This window comes from Citrus sinensis, chromosome 8 (assembly GCF_022201045.2).
Source record: "Citrus sinensis cultivar Valencia sweet orange chromosome 8, DVS_A1.0, whole genome shotgun sequence".
Classification (NCBI taxonomy): Eukaryota; Viridiplantae; Streptophyta; class Magnoliopsida; order Sapindales; family Rutaceae; genus Citrus; species Citrus sinensis.
Window position 1 is genome coordinate 1,542,227 of NC_068563.1, and position 19,963 is coordinate 1,562,189.

The 19,963-nt window shown below is 33.1% G+C and overlaps 3 protein-coding genes across 9 annotated transcripts in view; 1 reads left to right on the forward strand and 2 right to left on the reverse strand.

Moving 5' to 3' along the window:
* The window catches only part of LOC102629208 (protein trichome birefringence-like 13), a 60,605-nt gene that overhangs the window by 20,148 nt on the left and 20,494 nt on the right, over positions 1-19,963 (forward strand). The gene's annotated exons all lie outside the window — the stretch shown is intronic.
* The window catches only part of LOC102628935 (branched-chain-amino-acid aminotransferase 2, chloroplastic-like), a 59,873-nt gene that overhangs the window by 15,356 nt on the left and 24,554 nt on the right, over positions 1-19,963 (reverse strand). The window lies entirely within an intron of this gene.
* Positions 12,694-19,105, reverse strand: LOC102627781 (branched-chain-amino-acid aminotransferase 6-like). Of its 4 annotated transcripts, none has more exons than XM_025101813.2 (12): positions 18,888-19,105; positions 18,020-18,084; positions 16,759-16,837; positions 15,988-16,064; positions 15,661-15,838; positions 15,415-15,591; positions 14,666-14,797; positions 13,992-14,081; positions 13,773-13,889; positions 13,411-13,506; positions 13,167-13,279; positions 12,694-13,070 (listed from the first exon to the last, which is right to left on the reverse strand). In XM_025101813.2, exons 1-12 carry the CDS (start codon positions 18,954-18,956, stop codon positions 12,956-12,958), a joined length of 1,308 nt encoding a protein of 435 aa, XP_024957581.2. In that variant the 5' UTR covers positions 18,957-19,105; the 3' UTR covers positions 12,694-12,955. The 4 variants fall into 4 exon arrangements, with proteins under 4 accessions (XP_024957581.2, XP_024957580.2, XP_024957583.2 ...); XM_025101812.2 differs by having other exon boundaries at positions 15,661-15,841; XM_025101815.2 differs by lacking the exons at positions 16,759-16,837; positions 18,020-18,084; positions 18,888-19,105 and adding an exon at positions 16,285-16,378.

Here is a 19,963-nt window from a genome sequence, read left to right on the forward strand (position 1 = left end):
TCTAAGATTTACAAATATATCATATGTTTATTACGTGCATTTTGAGATCACAGTTCACGACTTTTTTGGTATTTTTTGCCAGAGTGTCAACTTATATCTTGTATTATTGCACATAACAAATAAATTCCTGAAGGGACCCATTTTTTTTCTTCTTCTTCCTCAATGCTTCTTCTAAACTCACTCAAATTCTCCATTTCATCAATGGCCATTATCCTCACTCTCAAAACCACCCTCGCCCATCAACTGTCGATGACTCTTGAAACCATTTTCACTCTTCCCCAAATAGAATGTTGCTCCATTTTTTTTTAACCCTTCAAAAAGATCTTACGTCTGCTTATAAATAAAATTTTCAGTTTAACACTTAAAAATAGATTTAAGAGAAAAAAAAAACATTTTAAGTCTTGCAAATTTCAGGATAGTCATCTCCTAAACTGAGGTTTCCTTCAGCTTTTTCTAAAATAAAACGCTTTTCGTAAGAACTTACTAAAATGGAAGCGATTGAAACGACCGAGTGAAGCAGCCTGCTCAAAAATTGAATTTTATTTGGGTGGTGAAAACGTGGGACCATTAAATTAAATTGATTTATAAAGTTGATTGCCGGACATTATTTATGCGATAATTGTGAAACGTCGTTTTGCACATTTCCTTGAAGTGAAATTTAACCCGGACCCGGAAGAACCCGGATAATCCGGGCCGGGTTTAACCCGCACCGGACGAAATAAAATCCGGAATCCGGATGTGATTTTCTAAACCCGGACGTTTCCGGGTCCGGATCCGGATTTGGGTGAACCCGCAAATCCGGAACCCGGACCCGGGTGTATTTATTTTTATATTATTATTTTTATTATAAATAGAAACAATTGAAAAAAAAAATAGCAGCCTTGCCCTAGTTTCAGTTTCACAGCCGCGCCGCCAAAGCCAACCAAATATTTCCTCATCAAATCACCGTGAATCATGCTTTGTTCCTCATCCTCACCGCCAAAGCCCGAAGCAAATCGCCGACAGTTATCACCAAAGAAGGCAGCACAGTCGAGAAAAAGAAGAAGCATGCAAAGAAGACCAATCCTGAAGCAGCTCCATCTCGATATTGCAATCTCCAGCAAGGCCACGGGCAAGCAGTTTCATCAACGATATTTTCAAGAAGTTGGCCCAAGAACATGATTTCATTCATTTTAGGTTCTGATTATTGGAAGGGTATTTGGTTGTGATTTGATGGGAGAATGAACAAGGCAATTGCAGAACAAGTAAAGGCTATAAATGGGATCTTGAAAAAAAAAATTCTCTTTTAAGATTGTGAATTCGAGAAGCTTTGGTTGAGTGATATTGTGAATTCGAGAAGCTTTGGTTGAGTGATCTTGTTGATAATAATCTGGCTTTAGTTATTCAATTTTCATTACTTCATCGTTTACTCCTTGCAAGTTCTAGTAAGAAAAGTTTGATAAAGGATTTTTCAAAGCAACTGAGAAATTAGGTTCAAAAAACATTATTCGGGTTTAAAACCCGGAATCCGGGAACCCGGATTTTTCCGGGTTTAACCCGTACCGGACCCGCACTCAAAATATCCGGGTTTTAGCCGGGTCCGGTAAGACGAATTCTCATCCGGGTCCGGAACCGGAAAGGCCAAACCCGGACCCGGACCCGGATTTTGCCATCCCTAGGCGCGCCAAACGAGTTGCTCTCTCTCCACGGCAAAAATGAAAACATTACTGTACGAACGCCCTCCAACCAACGAGCGCCTTGCAACAACTAACTGCTTTCGGTCGTGATCGCGATAACACTCTGATTTATTATAATTTTTTTTTATTTGAGAGGTCTGATGGGAACATTGCTGGTAATTTTTGTTTGGGTCATCCTATCACGCAGAGACAGCCGCCCTTTCAACCGGCAAAATAATTTTTAAATACCGGTGGTTCATTAAATAAATTTTAAAATGTGATTTTTAATGCTGGAAAAAATATATAAATACGATGAAGAGAATTAAAGGAAATTTGTAAGCAATTAACATGAAAAATATTTTGAATGAGAAAAATATTTTAATTTAAATGAACATTTTAAAATAATCATATATCAACGCTTTTGTTAGTGCGGCTAGGGTTTCTAAAGATAATGTAAAATATAAAGTGTTTATATTGTGGTTAAAAAAATCAATTTTATAAATATTAAAAATAAAATAAAGTGTTGGGAGAAGAAATGGAAGGTTAATATGAAAATGCCACGTGTCAATAGAACTTAGTAATAGAAAAGTCACCAAGAGGAGGATAGCTTATACCGGGTACATCATAAATCCAGATAACACCTACATTCCACCATATTGAGGACAGAAAAAGATAGAGAAATTGCCCAAAATAGAAAGCATGTGAGGGGCCGTTATCACTAAAAAGAGTATTGATTATTCTGCTAAAGATAGAATTAATAAAGGGGTAATTTTCGGATACCTCCCCTGAGGTTTACCCGTGCTACACTTAGAGAGAAAGTATGAATATATTGACATATAGCACCCCTGACGTATATAAGCGTTAGGGAGCCGTTTGGTTTGAAAGGGTGATAACGTAATTGTAAAATTTTACAATTTTTAAATGGTTAAGAAACAGTAAACTGATTAAACTAAACACTTGCATCCTGCACAATGGCTGCTGAACGAAAGCATTGTACATACAAAATGCACAGTGACAAAGCATGGAACACAATGAAAACCAAGGGGATGGCGACCCATCTCTACTTCTTCTCATGGGTTGAGGCGCCCCATCTCTACTTCTTCTCATGTGTTGACTTTCATTCCCATATAATACCCACTGGTTTCAACTTAGATGAACTTAAAAGATACAGTGAGAAAAATTCTCTGAGATTAAGCATGTCAAAAGCTAAATTTCGGCCACAACCGGCATCTGAGCAGTCAATCAATGAAGAACGCACCAGGTGTGTATTTCTATAAAATCCTTAAGCTTAATTTTGGTTTAATTTATTCTGGGATTCTGTTCAATAGGTTGCTAGTTTAGTTGATTAGTGAGCTTTTCTCTTACGAGTTCAGTTCTTATTTGGATGGTGCATGTGCTAATGTAGAAGATCCTGTAATTGTTTAGAACTTGTATAAGAGGTTTAGGTTTTGTCATGAGAGAAGGTAAAATTAAAAATGGCAAGGCCTGGGCTGGAACTCAGAGATATTATTCCATCATTTCTTTCAGCAAGCATAGAGTAGATATTTTGGGTACAATGTTGGGAGGTTTTCTTTCAGTTTTTATGAGTACACAATTAGAATATGTGGTTCATATGGCTGGTACAAAGAGCTTCACAAGGCTAGAATGTAATACTTGCGATTACCCAAGGTCTGTGGTTCATATGCCAGTTTCAGGAACTTGCTACAATTGGCAAAATTGAAAGGATTGCTTATTGCATTTTTTATATTCTTGTTTGATTTTAGGAATTTAACACTGTATCATAAGCAAAGTTACCGAGATTTACACATTTGTAGATGGCCAATATGCCTAAATACTAATAATAATAGCATTAATTCACTCATCAGTCATGTAATATCAGAGCTTAGCATTCTGTGAACTACTATTATCCATATATTTTTGTAAAGGCTAGTTATTTTTGTCATTATTTATGCAGCTTGCTATACTTTGACATTGAGGCAGTGATAGATGGTGAAGTTTTTTCTGTTGGTTTAGCTATTCCAGAGCAGTATAACTTGCACAAACTATGGGTTGATATCAGAGATGCTTGTTGGGGTCATCCTATTAGGAATGCAAATGGGATAAAGGTTCAAGTAATATTTCCTTGGCAGACTGAGCAGCAAACAATTTTGACTGACAAAGACTTGTTAGAGGCATTTGAACAGCTTAGAGTAAAGGGGTACAATTGGGCTAGGTTTGCAGTGACTCCTAAGAAAGTGCTTCAAGATATGAATAGGGTTGAAAGTTCAGCAGATAAGTGCACTCAGGAATTGAATAATAATGTGGAAAGTGGAAATGAAGAGTTGTATAATTGTTATGACGCATCTGTAGATGAATTTGAAGATGATTATGAGACTGATCCACATGATTCTGATCTGGTTGGTTCTAATCCAGATGATTATGAAGAGGATTATGAGACTGATCCACCTGGTAATGATCTTGATGACTATGAATCTGGGGATGACAGTGGAGGTGAGTCAGATGATGATGTTGTCCAAGAACAAACTTGCATTAAATATGAAAAAAATGCAGGTGGCTTTCAGTTTAATTCTGTTGGTGATGAGATATTGTTAAAGCCTGGACAGCTGTTTGTCAATGTGTGGGAGTTCAGAAAAATGTTGAAGGTATTTGCAATTAGAAATGGATTCAGATTGAAAAGGTTGAAGAATGAAAAAACAAGGGTGACACGTGTGTGTGCTGCACCAAATTGCACTTGGAGAATCCACGCAAGCCCTAATTGGAACAGGAGATCATTTCAGATTAAAACTTACTGCCCTGAGCACACTTGTCCTAGAGTTGATGACAATTATGAGGCAACTTCAGATTGGATAGCAGCCACATATCTACATCTATTCAAGGCCAATCCTGAAATCAAGATTTCTGTTATTGCTGCTGTTTTGATGCAGAGATATGGAATTGAATGCAATAATCAGAGGTAGTACAGGGCCAAAAGGAAAGCACTTGAGTTACTTGGTGAAGACCATAAGACCAGTTATAGTAAATTATTTAGGTACAAGCATGCTTTGTAAAATTCCAATCCTGGTTCCACTGTCTTTATTGAAAGGGATTGGACTGGTGGTGCTGAATTTCCCACATTCAAGAGGTTTTTCTTCTGTATTGACAGTAGTAGAAGGGGATTTTTTAAAGGGTGCAGGCCATTCATTGGGGTTGATGGCTGTCATTTAAAAGGGCCGTATAAAGGTGTACTCCTAACCACTGTCAGCATTGATGCAAACTATGGAATTTATCCTTTGGCTATGTGTGTGGTTGACACTGAGAATAATGAGTCTTGGCTGTATTTTTTGGAAAAATTATATGATCAAGTCGGCTGTAATGGTGGTGAAGGTTTATGCTTCATGAGTGATAGGCAGAAAGGTATCCTCAATGCATTAGAAAGAGTATTTCCTCTGTCGTTCAAAAGGTATTGCTGTAGACATATCTATGCAAACTTTAAGAACAAGTTTCCTGGGTTGTTATTGAAAAAAGTTTTCTGGAGGGCTTGTAGGAGTTCTAATGCTGCTGACTTTCATTCCCATATGGAAGAATTGAAGAATATAACTCCCGATGGTTATGAATGGCTAATGAAAATTCCCATTGCATGTTGGGCAAAGCATTTGTTCTCCCCACACACAAAATGCAGTCATGTCACTAATAACATGACTGCATCTTTTAATAATTGGATTAACAACTACAGAGGTTTGCCAATTGTGAGGATGTTTGAGGAGATACGAAGGAAAATTATGCGTTTAATTCACAAAAGGCATGAGGCAGCCCTTGGATGGAATGATGAGCTACCACCAGTTGTGAGAAGAAAGATAGTTGAGGGAAGAGTAGCAGCAAGATCATTGTCTATTATTTTTGGGCATAATGAAACTTTCGAGGTAGTTGAAGATGCAACAAAGATTATTGTTGTTGATTTGCCAAAAAAGAATTGTGACTGTGGTGAATGGGGAATATCTGGACTTCCTTGCAAACATGCTATTTGTTAGATGCAAAGAGATACCCTGTAGAAGACTTTATACATCCATATTTGAAAAAAACAGCTTTTATTGGGACATATAAACATCAGTTTACACCAGTTCCAGATGAAAAAAAGTGGCCACTTGAACTTCACGACAATTTGCAGCCACCTACAGCCATAAGATCAGCTGGCAGACCTCAAACTAAAAAGAGGAAAGAAGCAGATGAATCTTCAACATTTAAACGAAGTTCAAGTTTGAGGTGCTCTCATTGTGACCAGTGGGGACATAACAAAAGGACTTGCTCAAGGACAACTCATGATAATGAGAAGAAAATGGCTAAGAAAAGGGTTAAAGGCAAGGTAAAACAAATGTATTGAAATTATTCTTAATGAAAACTGCTGCAAACACATGATTTATGAACTAATCACTAATTTTCATTTTCTAGGCACCAATTAGTAAGACCAACTCACAGGATTTAGGCAATCCATCTAGCCAAACGCAGTCATCTACCCATGATAATGGTAATAATGATTTTGGAAACATTTCAAGTTACTTAATATTCTTAATTTTGTGGTTTTTATACTGAATATGCAATATGCTTGCAGGACATTTGACTCAAGAATGATTACTAAAGTTAAAGCATCCAGCAGATTCAAGAACATAGAGCTAAAAGTATGTGACAGGATAGAGCACATATATAACCCTATACTTGATTTTTTTGAGGGGATTAGATGATGCAACACCTTTGAATTTCCAGAGCATCAATAGATGGTGTATCATCTGTTACTCACCTAACATATAGGTTTGAGTTCTTTTGATTTATATTTTGCTGAAATGTAGAGACTTTCATACTGCCAAAGATAGGTTATATATGATTGTCATGGCTTAGTTACATGAAACTATGATGAGAGATATAACTATATATATTTATATGCTGTGCTTCTGTTATTTGTAAAGGCTCGGTGTGTTGTAGCCAAAGAATGAATGTTCAAACTGAGTTTCTGTTGGAATGACAATTATCCATATTGCCATGCTTTGTGGTTTCATATTATATATTATGCTTTGATTTAAATTTATTGCAGTTGCTTGTTGTTTTAATGTTATGATGATATTGAGATGGAGTTAAGTGAGCTTGGAGTTGAATAAACTTGAATGAGATAATGAGCAACTGATTAAAGCTTGTACTGTTCTAAATGTCTCATGTCATGTTGTTTCCTGGAAAGCTATAAAATATCTCTTCCTTTCAATTTCCTTTTGGTGGCTGGTAGCGGCTGTCAATGTTGCATAATGCTTACTTTGCAGTTAAAATTACACCCATGATTAAAACTATAATAGCACAAATGATCGTGTTGTGATCAACCTCCTTTGAATTTGAATGAGCTTATTTATATCTGGAGCTGAAAATCTAGCCGTTACAAACTGTCGGACAGAAAACGGTTCGCCATTAACCCTAAACGGTTAACCGTTTCGGTTGGTCAAAGTTACCATTGAGCCAGATTTTAAATAAACGGTTTGCCGTTTATGATTAACCTTTAGCCGTTAACTTCCAGAGACCTGCAAGATGAGCATTTGTTATCCGTTTACGCTAAACGGTTAAGGACTTGCGTGAAGTAACGTTTCTGGATATTATCAGTTAACCGTTTGAAATAAACGGTTCGCCGTTTGTCTCTAGTAACCTACAAAACAATTTAGCCTTATCAGTTTTCGTTAATCAGTGCCAGAGGAGGACAACCTTCAATTCTGGACGTTATCGGTTAACCGTTTAAAAATAAACGGTTCACCGTTAAGTTCCAGTAGCCTTTCCATTCTTGGTGATTTCCTTTTTTCATAAACAGTTAGAGCTTAGGCAATATGTTTCTTTCTGGTGCTAATCGGTTAACCGTTTAAAAGAAAACGGTTTACCGTTAATTTCTAGTAACCTTCCCATCTTTTGTGTTTTTCGTTTTCCATAAACGGTTAGAGGTTTGGGAAATATGTTGCTCTCTGCCTTTAATCGGTTAACCGTTTTAAATAAACGGTTCACTGTTTATAACCAGAATTGCAATTTTAAACTAGTTTTTGCAGAGAATCTCTTTCTAATTTGAAAATCCATCTTTTATGAAGAAATAAGGCAATGATTATAAAGGCTTTTGTTTATTAAAAAATAGGTCCAATATTTTTGTCAAAAACCATATAAAATTTGTTATCATCAAAATCAATATTATTAACATATTCATGTTAACATAATATAGCTTGTTTGGGTTGTCATCCGATTCCGAAATCTTCACACTTGCTCTTCTGTTGCACTTACATATCTTATTTGCAAATCGAATGAGGTTGCCATTAATCTCATCCCTCAATCCTCTGCATTCACGGCTGCTGGATCTTATTGTTTGTTGTGAGCTTGTTGAATCCATAACAAGCATTAGATAGTGGTGAATCTTGGCAAAAAATGACTATTATTTGCTCTTAAATACAAATAATATCAGCCTTGCTTTGTTGCTTTTCAATTGAGCTGTTGCTTTGTTGCTTTTAAATCAGCCTTGCTTTGTTGCTTTTAAATTCAACTGTCAATATACATTTTTTTTAAGGGGATCTTAGCATTTCCAGCAATCACATGAATTTTGTCTCATTATATCATTTGTTTATTGTCAAATTAAGTTATTATAAGAGTATAATATCATCCTTGTCTTTGTTCTTATGCACTTGGCGCCAAGAAGCAAGGGATGATTTGACAACTCTGTAAGGTAAGACCAATTGCCAGTTCTTGCACTGTAGAATGAAGGGCATTATTGTATTTTTATTGTCAAACCAAACAGCTCCCTAATGCTTATATACTTTCAGGGGTGCTATATGTCAATATATTCATACTTTCTCTCTAAGTGTAGTAGGGGTAAACCTCAGGAGAGGTATCCGAAAATTACCCATTAATAAAGCGACAACTTGTTGAAAAAGAGTGAGCAGCAAGTTGCCACGCCTACAAAAGTCAAAACGATTCATCCAAAATAATTGGGACCATTTGTCTTCATTTAGACATCTAAGATCATTTCCAATGTAACACTAAAACTAACATCAAACCATCTTTTACATTATTTTTTGTGTAAAATGCTTCTTCAATGTAACACCAAAACCAACACCAAAATAGTATTATGAATAGTATTGCACTAAATGTGGTGCAACACTATTCATTTGGTGCTAGGGAAAAAAAGTTTCAAATATCTTTATTACTTTTTCTTATTTACATATATGTCTTATTGTATATAATATTTTTAAGTTACTATTATTATTATTATTATTATTTCATTTTTTAATTTTTGAATATTATACTAATATTTTAAATAAAAAAATTCAACACAAAAATTCATAATAAAAATAAAATGCCAATAACATTAATTACTAGATTACATATTACAAAATTAAAAATACAAAATTATATTAACACAAATTAGAAAAGCTACTACTAGCATAAATTAGAACAATTATTTAATAATATGGGAGATCATTAATTTTCATAATGTACTGATTTAGCTAATTAAATGAAATTTAATAATTTTCTATATTCTTTTTGTTAATCAATATAAAATTACTTATTACTTAATTATCTATATTAATAGTAATATTTATTGTGTTAATTGAATAAATTCTTGAGAATTAAAAGAATAAAAAGAAGAATTTTTTTGTGTGTAAAATTTGGTGTAAATGGATTGGAGATGAAATAGTAATTTGGTGTGAAAAAGGTACATTTTTTGTGTTGGTGTTACACCAAAATGGTGTTAAGCATTTAAGATGCCCTAACATGCCAATAATTGGGGGGCTGCTTCTACAAAGGCAGCTGGACCACCCTATTGAAAGGCGACATGTGCACGCGTGGATAAATTGCATGAATAAAGGATCAGCTTATTCTCTAGACTATGCTCCAAAGGACCAAAGACAACCACATGCATAAATGTAAGGACGAGAATATCCTTGCCCGGGCAGCAAAGAGTGCCAATGGAACTGCATTAGGTGGCGTGATGACAGATATACCTCAGATGCACTCTATATACAATGCTCATATTTTCTCTTTCATTTTAAGCAATACACAAACTAAAAAGGGCTCTACTTCAACCAGGAGCCAAGTTAATTGTTAAGGGTTTGCTAACCATTGACACTCAAAACATGGGATAAGAGGTTTTAGATAATATCAGATTGTAAAGGTTGATTGATACATTGGAAGTCAATTGTAAAGATTTTAAAGCCTTAAGGTGTAAGGTTTGAATAGTGAAATTCTCAAGTTCGATGAGCTTGGAGGGGTGGACACATGCGAAGTTTGCCGAACCACATAAAAATTCCTTGTTCGATTCTCTTTCCCTTCCCTCTCTATATTTTGATTATTGATATTAATTTGATTATTATCTTATATTTGCATTCATTTTGTTTTAATTATTTTATAAGTTTTAGAAATTCAATTCACCCCTCTTGGGTTGCATAGCCAGTATTTCAACATCCTTTATTCTTTCTAAATTTCACGAACAGTCCAATTAGGGAGCACTCCTCAATTACATTAGGCACCATATCCCATCAAATACAAATATATTATGTTTAGCTTCTTCTTTTTTCCCTAAAATCTAGTCAAAACATAAAGTTTGGTAAATATTTCATTTAGGCACTAATTTTACGACCTAAATGAAAATTAATTCGTTTCCATTTTCATTTGCTTATACTATTATAAATTAATTTGATATTATTATATTCATTTTTTACCATAATGTTTCATAAAATTTATAACCTAATTTGTAATTCAACTATATATGTATCTTTCATCTTTTTGGGGACAATTATGTCCAAATAATATACATTTTAGTCATGTAATCAAAGGACATAATTGTTCAATGGTATATATTATAGTTGGATAAAAACTACCATTATATTAATAAGTAGAGATAAGAATTGCTCTATATGCATCGTGGGATTAATTTTTTCCAAATACTTGAAAATAAATTTAGTTCAATATGGGTCTAGATATTCTGATTGCACTGCATGATAAAAAAGTTCATAAAATATTCCTATAATTTTTTTATGTAAAATAATAAAATTTATAATGCTAAAACAATAAAATTTATAATGTAATATTAAAAATTACAATCACTTAATAATTGATTTTATTAACATAGATTTAAACATTGTTCTCATTAGTATAAATGTCTCATATTTGTAGTATATTTTCATGTTATATAAAAAATAAAAAAGTACATTTCCATGTAAAGTTGAGGAGGTATTTGGTACTTGGTAGTTTTCTAGTTTGGATTAACAAGTTTAATATTTACTTAAAGTGAGGGTTGCTTTATGATAGTTACCATTATTATTTGTTGCTTTATCTTTGGACATACTATTGACCTTGGCGCCTTTGGTATGAGAAGAAGGAAATGGTCAAAAAGGGACACCAGTTCTAGCTAGCGAGCCAACTCCGACGCTCAAGCTAATAATAGGATTCTTTAAGGTTTACATTGGATTTGAAGACAAATAATACTGTGTTTTTGAGCTTAAGCATATATATGTAGATGAGAAGAAAATAAGAGAGCGATGAATGAATATAAGTGATAGGGAGCTAAGAGGTTGTGTGTGGTTGAGGGGGGGGGGGGGGGGGGGGGGGGTGGGGGGGGGGGGAGTGGAGAAAGGGCCCAAAAAGGCCCCTTTAATATATACATGTGAAGCCTTATATAGCTGAGTTATGCCTCCTTGATTCATCTACTGTCCTAGAGGCTAAAAGACCTATTTAGCTTGTTCAAGTGATTTGTGTAAGTCACTCTTTTCTTCATGAGTCAAAAGAGATATTTGTTTCCTTGTTGATAGAGAAAAAGGAATATTCCCATAATATATTCCTCATGGTTTATTCATAGCTCATATCATGAAAATATATCTAGTTTTCATTAGTTATTAAGATTTCTTGATAAAATTTGTTATAAGGATAATTTTTAAAAACCTCCCCTGAGGTTTGGGCTTGTTGCAAGTAGATGGCGAGAATTGATTTATTTGTAAAAAACTCCCTACCGTCAGTTAAGTTTAACATTGACCGTTAGTTGACCGTGCAAAGACAATATTACCCTTAACAATAGTTTATAAACGAAAATAACTAAAAAAAAAACCAAAATTATTAATTATTTTACCTTTTTTAAATTATTGATATTTTCTTAAAGTTCCTATAAAAAAGTTAAAATTAAAAAATTAAAAAATCCTCTTTAAATTATTGATATTTCCTTAAAATTCCTACAAGAAAGATAAAATTAAAAATTTAAAAATGAAATAGTCATAATCTTTACCTATGATATTATAAATTTTTAGAATTGACAAGGATAAAATTGTCAAAAAATAAGGTTTGTGCTTTTTGCACCAATAATTTTGGTTTTTTTTTTAGTTATTTTTGTTTACAAACTATTGTTAAGGGTAATATTGTCTTTGCACGGTCAACTAACGGTCAATGTTAAACTTAACTGACGGTAGGGGGTTTTTTACAAATAAATCAATTCTCGCCATCTACTTGCAACAAGCCCAAACCTCAGGGGAGATTTTTAAAAATTACCCTTTGTTATAATCTCATCTGTTGAGGAAAAAGACAAAACAGTGGGCAGAGATCAATAAAGATCACCTCAAATATTTTCTCAAGATAGAGATTATCTCAGATATTTTGCTTGATGTAAAGATCACCTTAGGAGCTTTAAAAATGGTTACCTCAGTCTTTAAGACATTTTCGCATTTAGCTATTGAGTGTATTTACCACATGTCCTATTTCTTTGATATCCACGGATGGCATATTCTTTAGGTATAACATTACCGTTAATGAAAATTATTATTGAACAACGTATTAATATGCACAGAACATTTTTGGGACAAAATATTCGAATGTTTTCTAAGTCTCATACTCAAATTCATAAAAGATAATAGATGAAGGATTAATATATCAATTTTTTTTAATATATTACAATATTATGAAAATTTAAAGATAAAGATAAAGATAAAGATAATAGATGAAGGATTAACACATTGGATTTACAAAAATTGAATCGATCAATCTTTGTAAATCTATACCAATGATAGAGACAATCAATAATTTTTATTTATTAATTTATTTCCATCACTATTCTATTCTTCTTGGGGAAAAATTTTAGAATACATTAGAAATACTATCAATTAATGCATATATATCACGTGCAGTTTAATTAAATATAACTACTGATTTTACATGGTTAATTTTTAAAATAAATGCACTCATGGTATATATGCATTAATTGGGTATAGTATCTCTGATATACTTAGAATCTCTCATTCCTACTGTATGTGGTATAATATAAGAGAGAAAGAAACTTAATCAAGCTCCACTGTCCATCCCATCTCGTCTTCAATACAGCCGGATTGAATTCCTGTTAGAATTTCATATAGCTTTTGACCCACAGTCCCTACTCCTCTTTTATACTCAGTCCTGCGTTCAGAGAAAATAAATATTATTTGTTGTAAATTAATATGGATTCAATCTATAATCCCATGTAATTAAAACACTAATAATGTTGTTTTAAACCTTTTATCTTGATAGGTTATGCTATTAACTGGATTAACCACCACTGCGGTTCCCGTACAAAAAACTTCTTCAGCATCAAATAATTCCTCCACCAAAATGGCTCGTTCTTCAACCTAATCAAAGTTGAATGTGATTATTGAGTTGATAACATCTCTTTATATATGTATGCATGTACGTGTGTGTGTTTAGAATCTAGTTCATGTAAAAAATTAGTAAATAAAGAATGGCAAAAATAAAGAGATACCTGATAACCTAGAACTCGAGCGATTTCAATAATACTTTTTCGAGTGATTCCAGGTAGAATAGTTCCATTAGTTGGTGGAGTTGAAATGACATTTTCCTAAACATTGTTTTGAAATTTAGTGTGGAAAATAAAAATCATAATGTGAATTTATCAAGGTGGCAATGTAACGATAATAACATAAAATTTATGACTTATTTCTTGGTGCAGACATTTGCACTTGTAAAGTACGGACTTACCCCTTTATACAAGGCCTGTACTTTAGGTTTAGAAACTTAAAAAAGTAAGTCTCTGTCTTTTAAAGTATAGACGTCCTCATCTCATAACCATTTTAAAATTTATACTCCATTGCTACATTTTCTTACCTTCACAACAAAAATATTGCTAGTGGAAGCCTCCTCGACGTATTTTCCCGTCACTGCATCGAGGAATAAGACATCGGTGAACCCCTTGGCCTTTGCTTCGGAAATAGGTTTGTAAATCTGCAGCCAAATTAATAAAATGATGATAATTCACTTATTTAGCAATTTATATATATTATGTAAATGTAGTACTATAATTGGAATGGAATTATTTATACTTACGATTGCATAATTGGTGATAGCTTTGACTCCTCCCGTACCTCCAGGAGTAGCTCGACGAAACTTTTCCTCCACCACCAAATTTAAGGCACCCTACATAGATAAGTCCGTTCCAAACAAACTGATCATTATGATTTTTTTTTTTTGAAGTTTCTTGTTTTTGTTCTTGTTATTATCAATATCAGAGAACGATAGTTTGGTCCTTATTATAAATTATTTTTACCCCTTGGGTCCTGATGCATTGTTAACATAATCTTGTTTTTATCATTACACTTCAAATAATTAAAAACACAATATTGAACAATAAAAAGTGACATTTTAACAAATAAATTAATTAATTTTGATATGTAGATGTCTCAGATAGTCAAATTTATATATGAAAATGTTATATCTATCTTTTTTTTTTTTTTGCTACGCTATTATTTTAACACCAAATGATGAAATTCAATATTAAAATTTATCAAGCCAAATAATAAACATAAATTTTGGTAAGGATGAACCGATGACAGCTTCGTTCAAGAACAGAGATGGCATCAAATTTTAGATTTAGTGAATGTCTTAACTCAAATCTAAATTTCAAGACATCAAATCTTTTGTTAGTTCTTAACAGAAATTAAACTTTTCGGATAGAAAAAAAAAAACAAAAAGAAAGAAGATAATAATGTATTTACGAGCACCTTGTGATAATTGCCCACGGGAGAAGCATAAGTTACAAATGTGTATTCAGACGCCGGTGCAACGCCAAGATCCGGTCCATTTCCTATCAGCAAAGGCCTGATATACATTGTTCCTTTCCCTGGAGGAGGTACCTATATATTCCCAATCCAAAACAGAGTTATTAAGAACCAATGGCATAAATTAATATTAAGATTATTATTTTTTTCAAAGAAGTTAGATCAATTTAAATTATCTTTTAATTGCATTCTTTCACACATGTGAAAACCAGGCTTCGAACTCTAGATTTTTGGCATCTGTAAGATATTTTACCAGGCTTCGAACTCTAGATTTTTGGTATCTGTAAGAAATTTTACTAACTAAATTAACAGGAACTATGAAACATAGGAGTGGAACTATGTTTAGGTTTTTATTGAAATTTAACCTCTTTTTATAAAAATTTGTCATTTGACTCTCTTAAATTTATTTAATATGATATGATATTCTCAAGTTTGATGTTTCTATATTATGGATCTCGCAAAATCAAAATTCTGATTCCATCACTCCACAAATAAACACTCAAAAATATGTATGCCACGATTAATCATAAAAATTTTCTATCTATTGAGACAAAAATATCAATATTACCTAAAAAAGGATCGGAAATTAACTGTATTTAAGCCTACCTAACATATGAGAATATGTAATGAACGTATAAACTGTTATCCAAATTTTTAATTGTATTATAAACTGATTATGTAAAATTACTGACCCAACGCCTGTTGGAATGAACAATTTGCTTGACAGCATTGACGAATTGCTCAATGGTAGGTGAAGACATGCACATTCTTTCTGCACCCATTTGCATGCGCATGGCATTTTCTTCTGGCCGAAATAGTAGAATACGCTCATTTCTTGTTCTGTATGCCTTTAGTCCTTCGATCAAACCCTTAAAAAAAATGGTTTTGTTAATAAAATTAATCGTGTTAAATGATGGAGATGCTGATTAGTTAATTACCTGTCCGTAGTTTAAAATTCCAGATGAAGGGTTCATCTCTGTCTTTCCAAATCGAGTGAGAGTTCCTTGCGAGAATTTTTGGCCTTTAGAACAATTCATTATGTACATATAATCAGTTGGCGTTAGGCCAAATCCTAGCCCATCCCAATTGACATTTGCATATTCTTCACTAACGTGACTGCTGTCGAGCCAGAAAATTAAAAAAAATAAAATAAAATTAAATGTATTAGTTTAGCAGTTTGACACAAAAGCTTAAGCCTTTAATTAAGTATAAAAATATGAAATTGGCGTCAGAAGATACTGCAAGATATTTCTTTATTGTATTACCTATCACCATCGGTACTTGGTTCAATATTGTAAGCTTCTGCAGCAGCTGTTGCAAATCTGGAATACTGAAGCCTTGGCTGAAACGAAGCAAGGAAATTAAAGTATAAAATTCATAAATTGTTAAAGAATTCAACGCATTTTAATTGGTGAAGATTGGAAAGAAAATATGGAGAATTATTCTTTAATGGTTCGCCCGGTAATATAAGGGAATTTTTTCCTTTATTATTATGACTAAACCCAGGATGATTGAGAAGAAAAGAGGTAAAAAAAAAAGAAAAGGTAGATTAATGAACAGACCTTAGGATAAATCGATCCTCTTATTCTTGAAGGAAAGCTGCATTTTCCGAAAAATAAAGCACTTGCTTTTAACATAGTGTGTTTGTTTCCTAAGAAAATTTGAGAGCGCAGAGGATAATTTACAATACTCCGAACTTAGCTTTATATATACTAATTAAACTGCAGGCAAGCGGCAATATCGTTGATACCACCATTTCATAGATTAATTACTATTATAATTTTGATAATGAAATGTTATATTTTCGACTGATACTATGCTTAAAAAACCTTAAACTAATAGATTAAAAAAACCTAAGCCAATAGGTAACCGAACAATATTAGTCCATGTTAAAAATCTATAGTCAATAAGTAATGGACCAATACCAATATACGTTAATAACCAGAAGTGCCTGCCTAAGACCAGATTCTTACATAGTAAAAGAAGAAAAGGATAGGATAGGTCAATATAATTTCAAATTTTGAAAAATCATATACCTGTCCACAATTTAAAATTGCATTCTTCTGTCCAAGCTCATCCCGAACGCAATTTGTATATTCTCCATTAACATGATTGCTGTAGGGCCAAACAAAAATTTTAAAAAAATTATGACTGGCGGTTATTTGATAAGTAAATAAAATCTTAAATCATATGTTATTTAAAGTGTACACATAGCACAAAACATTTTAAAACTTATGCATAAGACCCGAATCAATATGATATCATGATGATTTTAAGGCCAAATGGATCCAAAGAGATACAAATGGGCATCAAACTACAAGTTCGGGAAGATTAATTAGAAAAGCAAAAACAAACAAATGTGCAAGTGCAAATTAACGCTCTAGGGAATGGCGTTGCAAACATTATATCGTTATCAAGGATAGGGCAACCATAGGTTGTTGTGATTCATTCTTATCCACTTCCTACTACAAGTATCATGATTTCTTTCCTTTTTTTTTCTTAACTTTTTATTACTAATTTCAATTTATGTTTCGTGCAATACAAAATTACGGAGTATGAAGGAAAATTTGGGAATGGGTAGTATCGGATTGTATAGTATTTCACGTTACTAGCTAGTAAACAAGTGGCTAGGCCAGTTTATGATCCTCGAGTTTCATAATTTAATCAGTGAATATGTCTTGAGTTGCAGAGTCTAATAATAACAACAGTGAAATGTAATATTATTTTTCTTTAATCTAAAACTATGTGAAACATAAGATCGGGATACCAGACTATATAACAACGCTACAATATAATTTCTATAACTCCATAAAACATATGACGATGATGAATTTTGATCAAGTATGCAACAGCATGAGGGGAGGCCTGATGAATTTTTATTAATGGAACTGTGTTATGGATCGCACAATTCCGCCAATTAAGACACACCACGCGTTCCGTTGCGTGCTATATCAGCCCTAAGATGATATAATAATACTAAACGGATTATACAAGAAAACTTCGTATATGTAATATTGTATCAGAACAAAAAAACAATTGTAATGACACTAATAGCTCAGTGCAAATTCAAAGTTTAGTCATTTGTATACCTCGTCACAGCCCACATAACATAGCTTAGTATGAAACCGTTTTCTGGCAGTGGTGCCAGAAAAATGTGTGATTAATTAAATATTCAATAATAATAATAAAAAAACAAAGTCACAACTCACAACCATGTGCATTGGTTTAAACAGTTGATGGAACTTACAATATCAAACTAATATCCATCGAAAAACGTAGCATAAAATACCTTATTACCTGTAGACACTTGCTTCGTTAGCTTGCAGTGCTCTTCCATACTGGGACCGATGCCCATGCCTTAGCTATAACAGAAGCAAGGGAAAATAATATTAAATAAATAAATAAGTCAAGGTTTGTGCATCTTTATGATTTAACATCAAGAATGCCGAGAGAACGCTGAGAGAATGTGGAAAAAATAAAAGTAGCAAGAAAAAACAAAAGGGGCAAAAGTTCACGTGGTGGGGGGTGGGGCCGAGAGAAACGGCATACAGTAATGCCGTTTCTCTCGGCATTCTCTCAGCATTCTCGCTGAGAAGCATTTTCCTTTGGTTAAGATTGCTGAAGATCTCATTCAAGATTATTTGGGGTGAAAAGAAAATAATCAATGGAGATAAATAATCTTTTTTGCAGGGGCTATATATCTTGAATTTTAGTCATAGTAATGGAATTTTCTGTTTGCCAGTGATCATCTATAATTTATAAAAGATATAAAATGAAATTAAAAACAAAAATGAACATTATTTATAATATGGCATTATGGAGATAAAGAATGAAAATGAAATACAAAAGCATATCGCATATATATAGATTAGCCCCTATTCAGGTTTTGCCTTTATACATTACAATTTACAAAAAATAAAAATAAATGGTATCTCTTATAAAGTAATGCTAATTCTATTTAATTTGTTGATTTCATTTAAGACGTGAAATTGGATAAACAAATACAAAGGAGTATTAAATTTCTAAAGAAATTAAGGCATTGCTTAAACAATTATATATATATATATATATCATATTTGTTCCGAAAAGAATAATATATCAATTACACTTTTTTTCCATCCATTTTTTTAAAAAAAGAATTGCAACGGCAAATTAATTGACATACCTTAGACAAAAGCGACCCTCTTCTTGATTGTTTACTCAATTTTCCAAGAAAATCACTTGCTCTGAACATGCTGCGTGTTTGCTCTCTCAACGAAAATAATAAGAGAGAGCAATTGATTTACACACAACCCTCTTCCAGTCTCTCTGCACAAGTTTGCATGCAAAACAGATCGATGGCTTTTTTATAAGCACTTATGATGATGCATGTTGAATGTAATGATGCCATGCATGGTCCATCATAGCAGGCGATTTTTTTTGTTTTGTCTTGCGATCACATATTTAATTACCAGTGTTCACAATCGGGTTGATTGGCACACTTCCCTATAATGAATCGGGATCATATATATTTTTTAAAACTCAAATGCAATATTGATCTGTTTGATTAATTGTGTAATGTACTCGTTGTTAGTGACACAACTGCGAGTTCAGCATGTTCCTAGATCCGCTAATGGAAATGTCCATTTGCTAGCTAAGTATGTATTAGCAAGCAAAGAATCTGTTGTCTGGTTGGACTCTTTTCCAGCTGATGTTGCCTGTATTTTCAACTCTTTAGATTAATTAAAAGTTTACTTTCCTATTAGAAAAAAATAAAGTGACACAACCACGACAAATATATAATTTGTGGTATGCACAATGGAAACAGTTGGCTCGTGCCATGACCGATTGAGTAAACAAGAATATAATAAAATTCTTGTTTTATGTTCACAATAATTACAAGGGAATCAAGATCTATATAAGCATGATACGAAAAATATATAATATTTTTCTTTATGGATTAGAATATTGTTTTTTGAAAGGGAACTCCCAAAATCTTATTGACTTCCTCCGAAATTAAATCTTGCAATGGGACATGAGCCCCATTAGGCGTAGTCATGATATAATAATACTAGAGTGTGGAGGTTCTAAACCATTAATTTTCATAGAAGAAAATGGAATATAAAGTTAAGGATGGTGTGAACCTTCGAACTTGCATGCATGATATACCTACGAAAACAAAAAGAGAACAGTTAAGAGGGGCCGCTGGCTTGCCACTTGGGACACATTGGATATTACCGTTCTTTTACTCATCAATTGGCT

Excerpts from the sequence above, each read along its gene's own strand:
- LOC102627781 (XM_025101812.2), bottom strand. The coding sequence starts at position 18,956 with ATGTTCAGAGCAAGTGATTTTCTTGGAAAATTGAGTAAACAATCAAGA. Across the intron at positions 16,065-16,758 it reads CAATTTTAAATTGTGGACAG|CCAAGGCTTCAGTATTCCAG; the intron begins GTATATGATTTT and ends GCTTCGTTTCAG. Across the intron at positions 13,071-13,166 it reads ATAACCTATCAAGATAAAAG|GACTGAGTATAAAAGAGGAG; the intron begins GTTTAAAACAAC and ends CTCTGAACGCAG.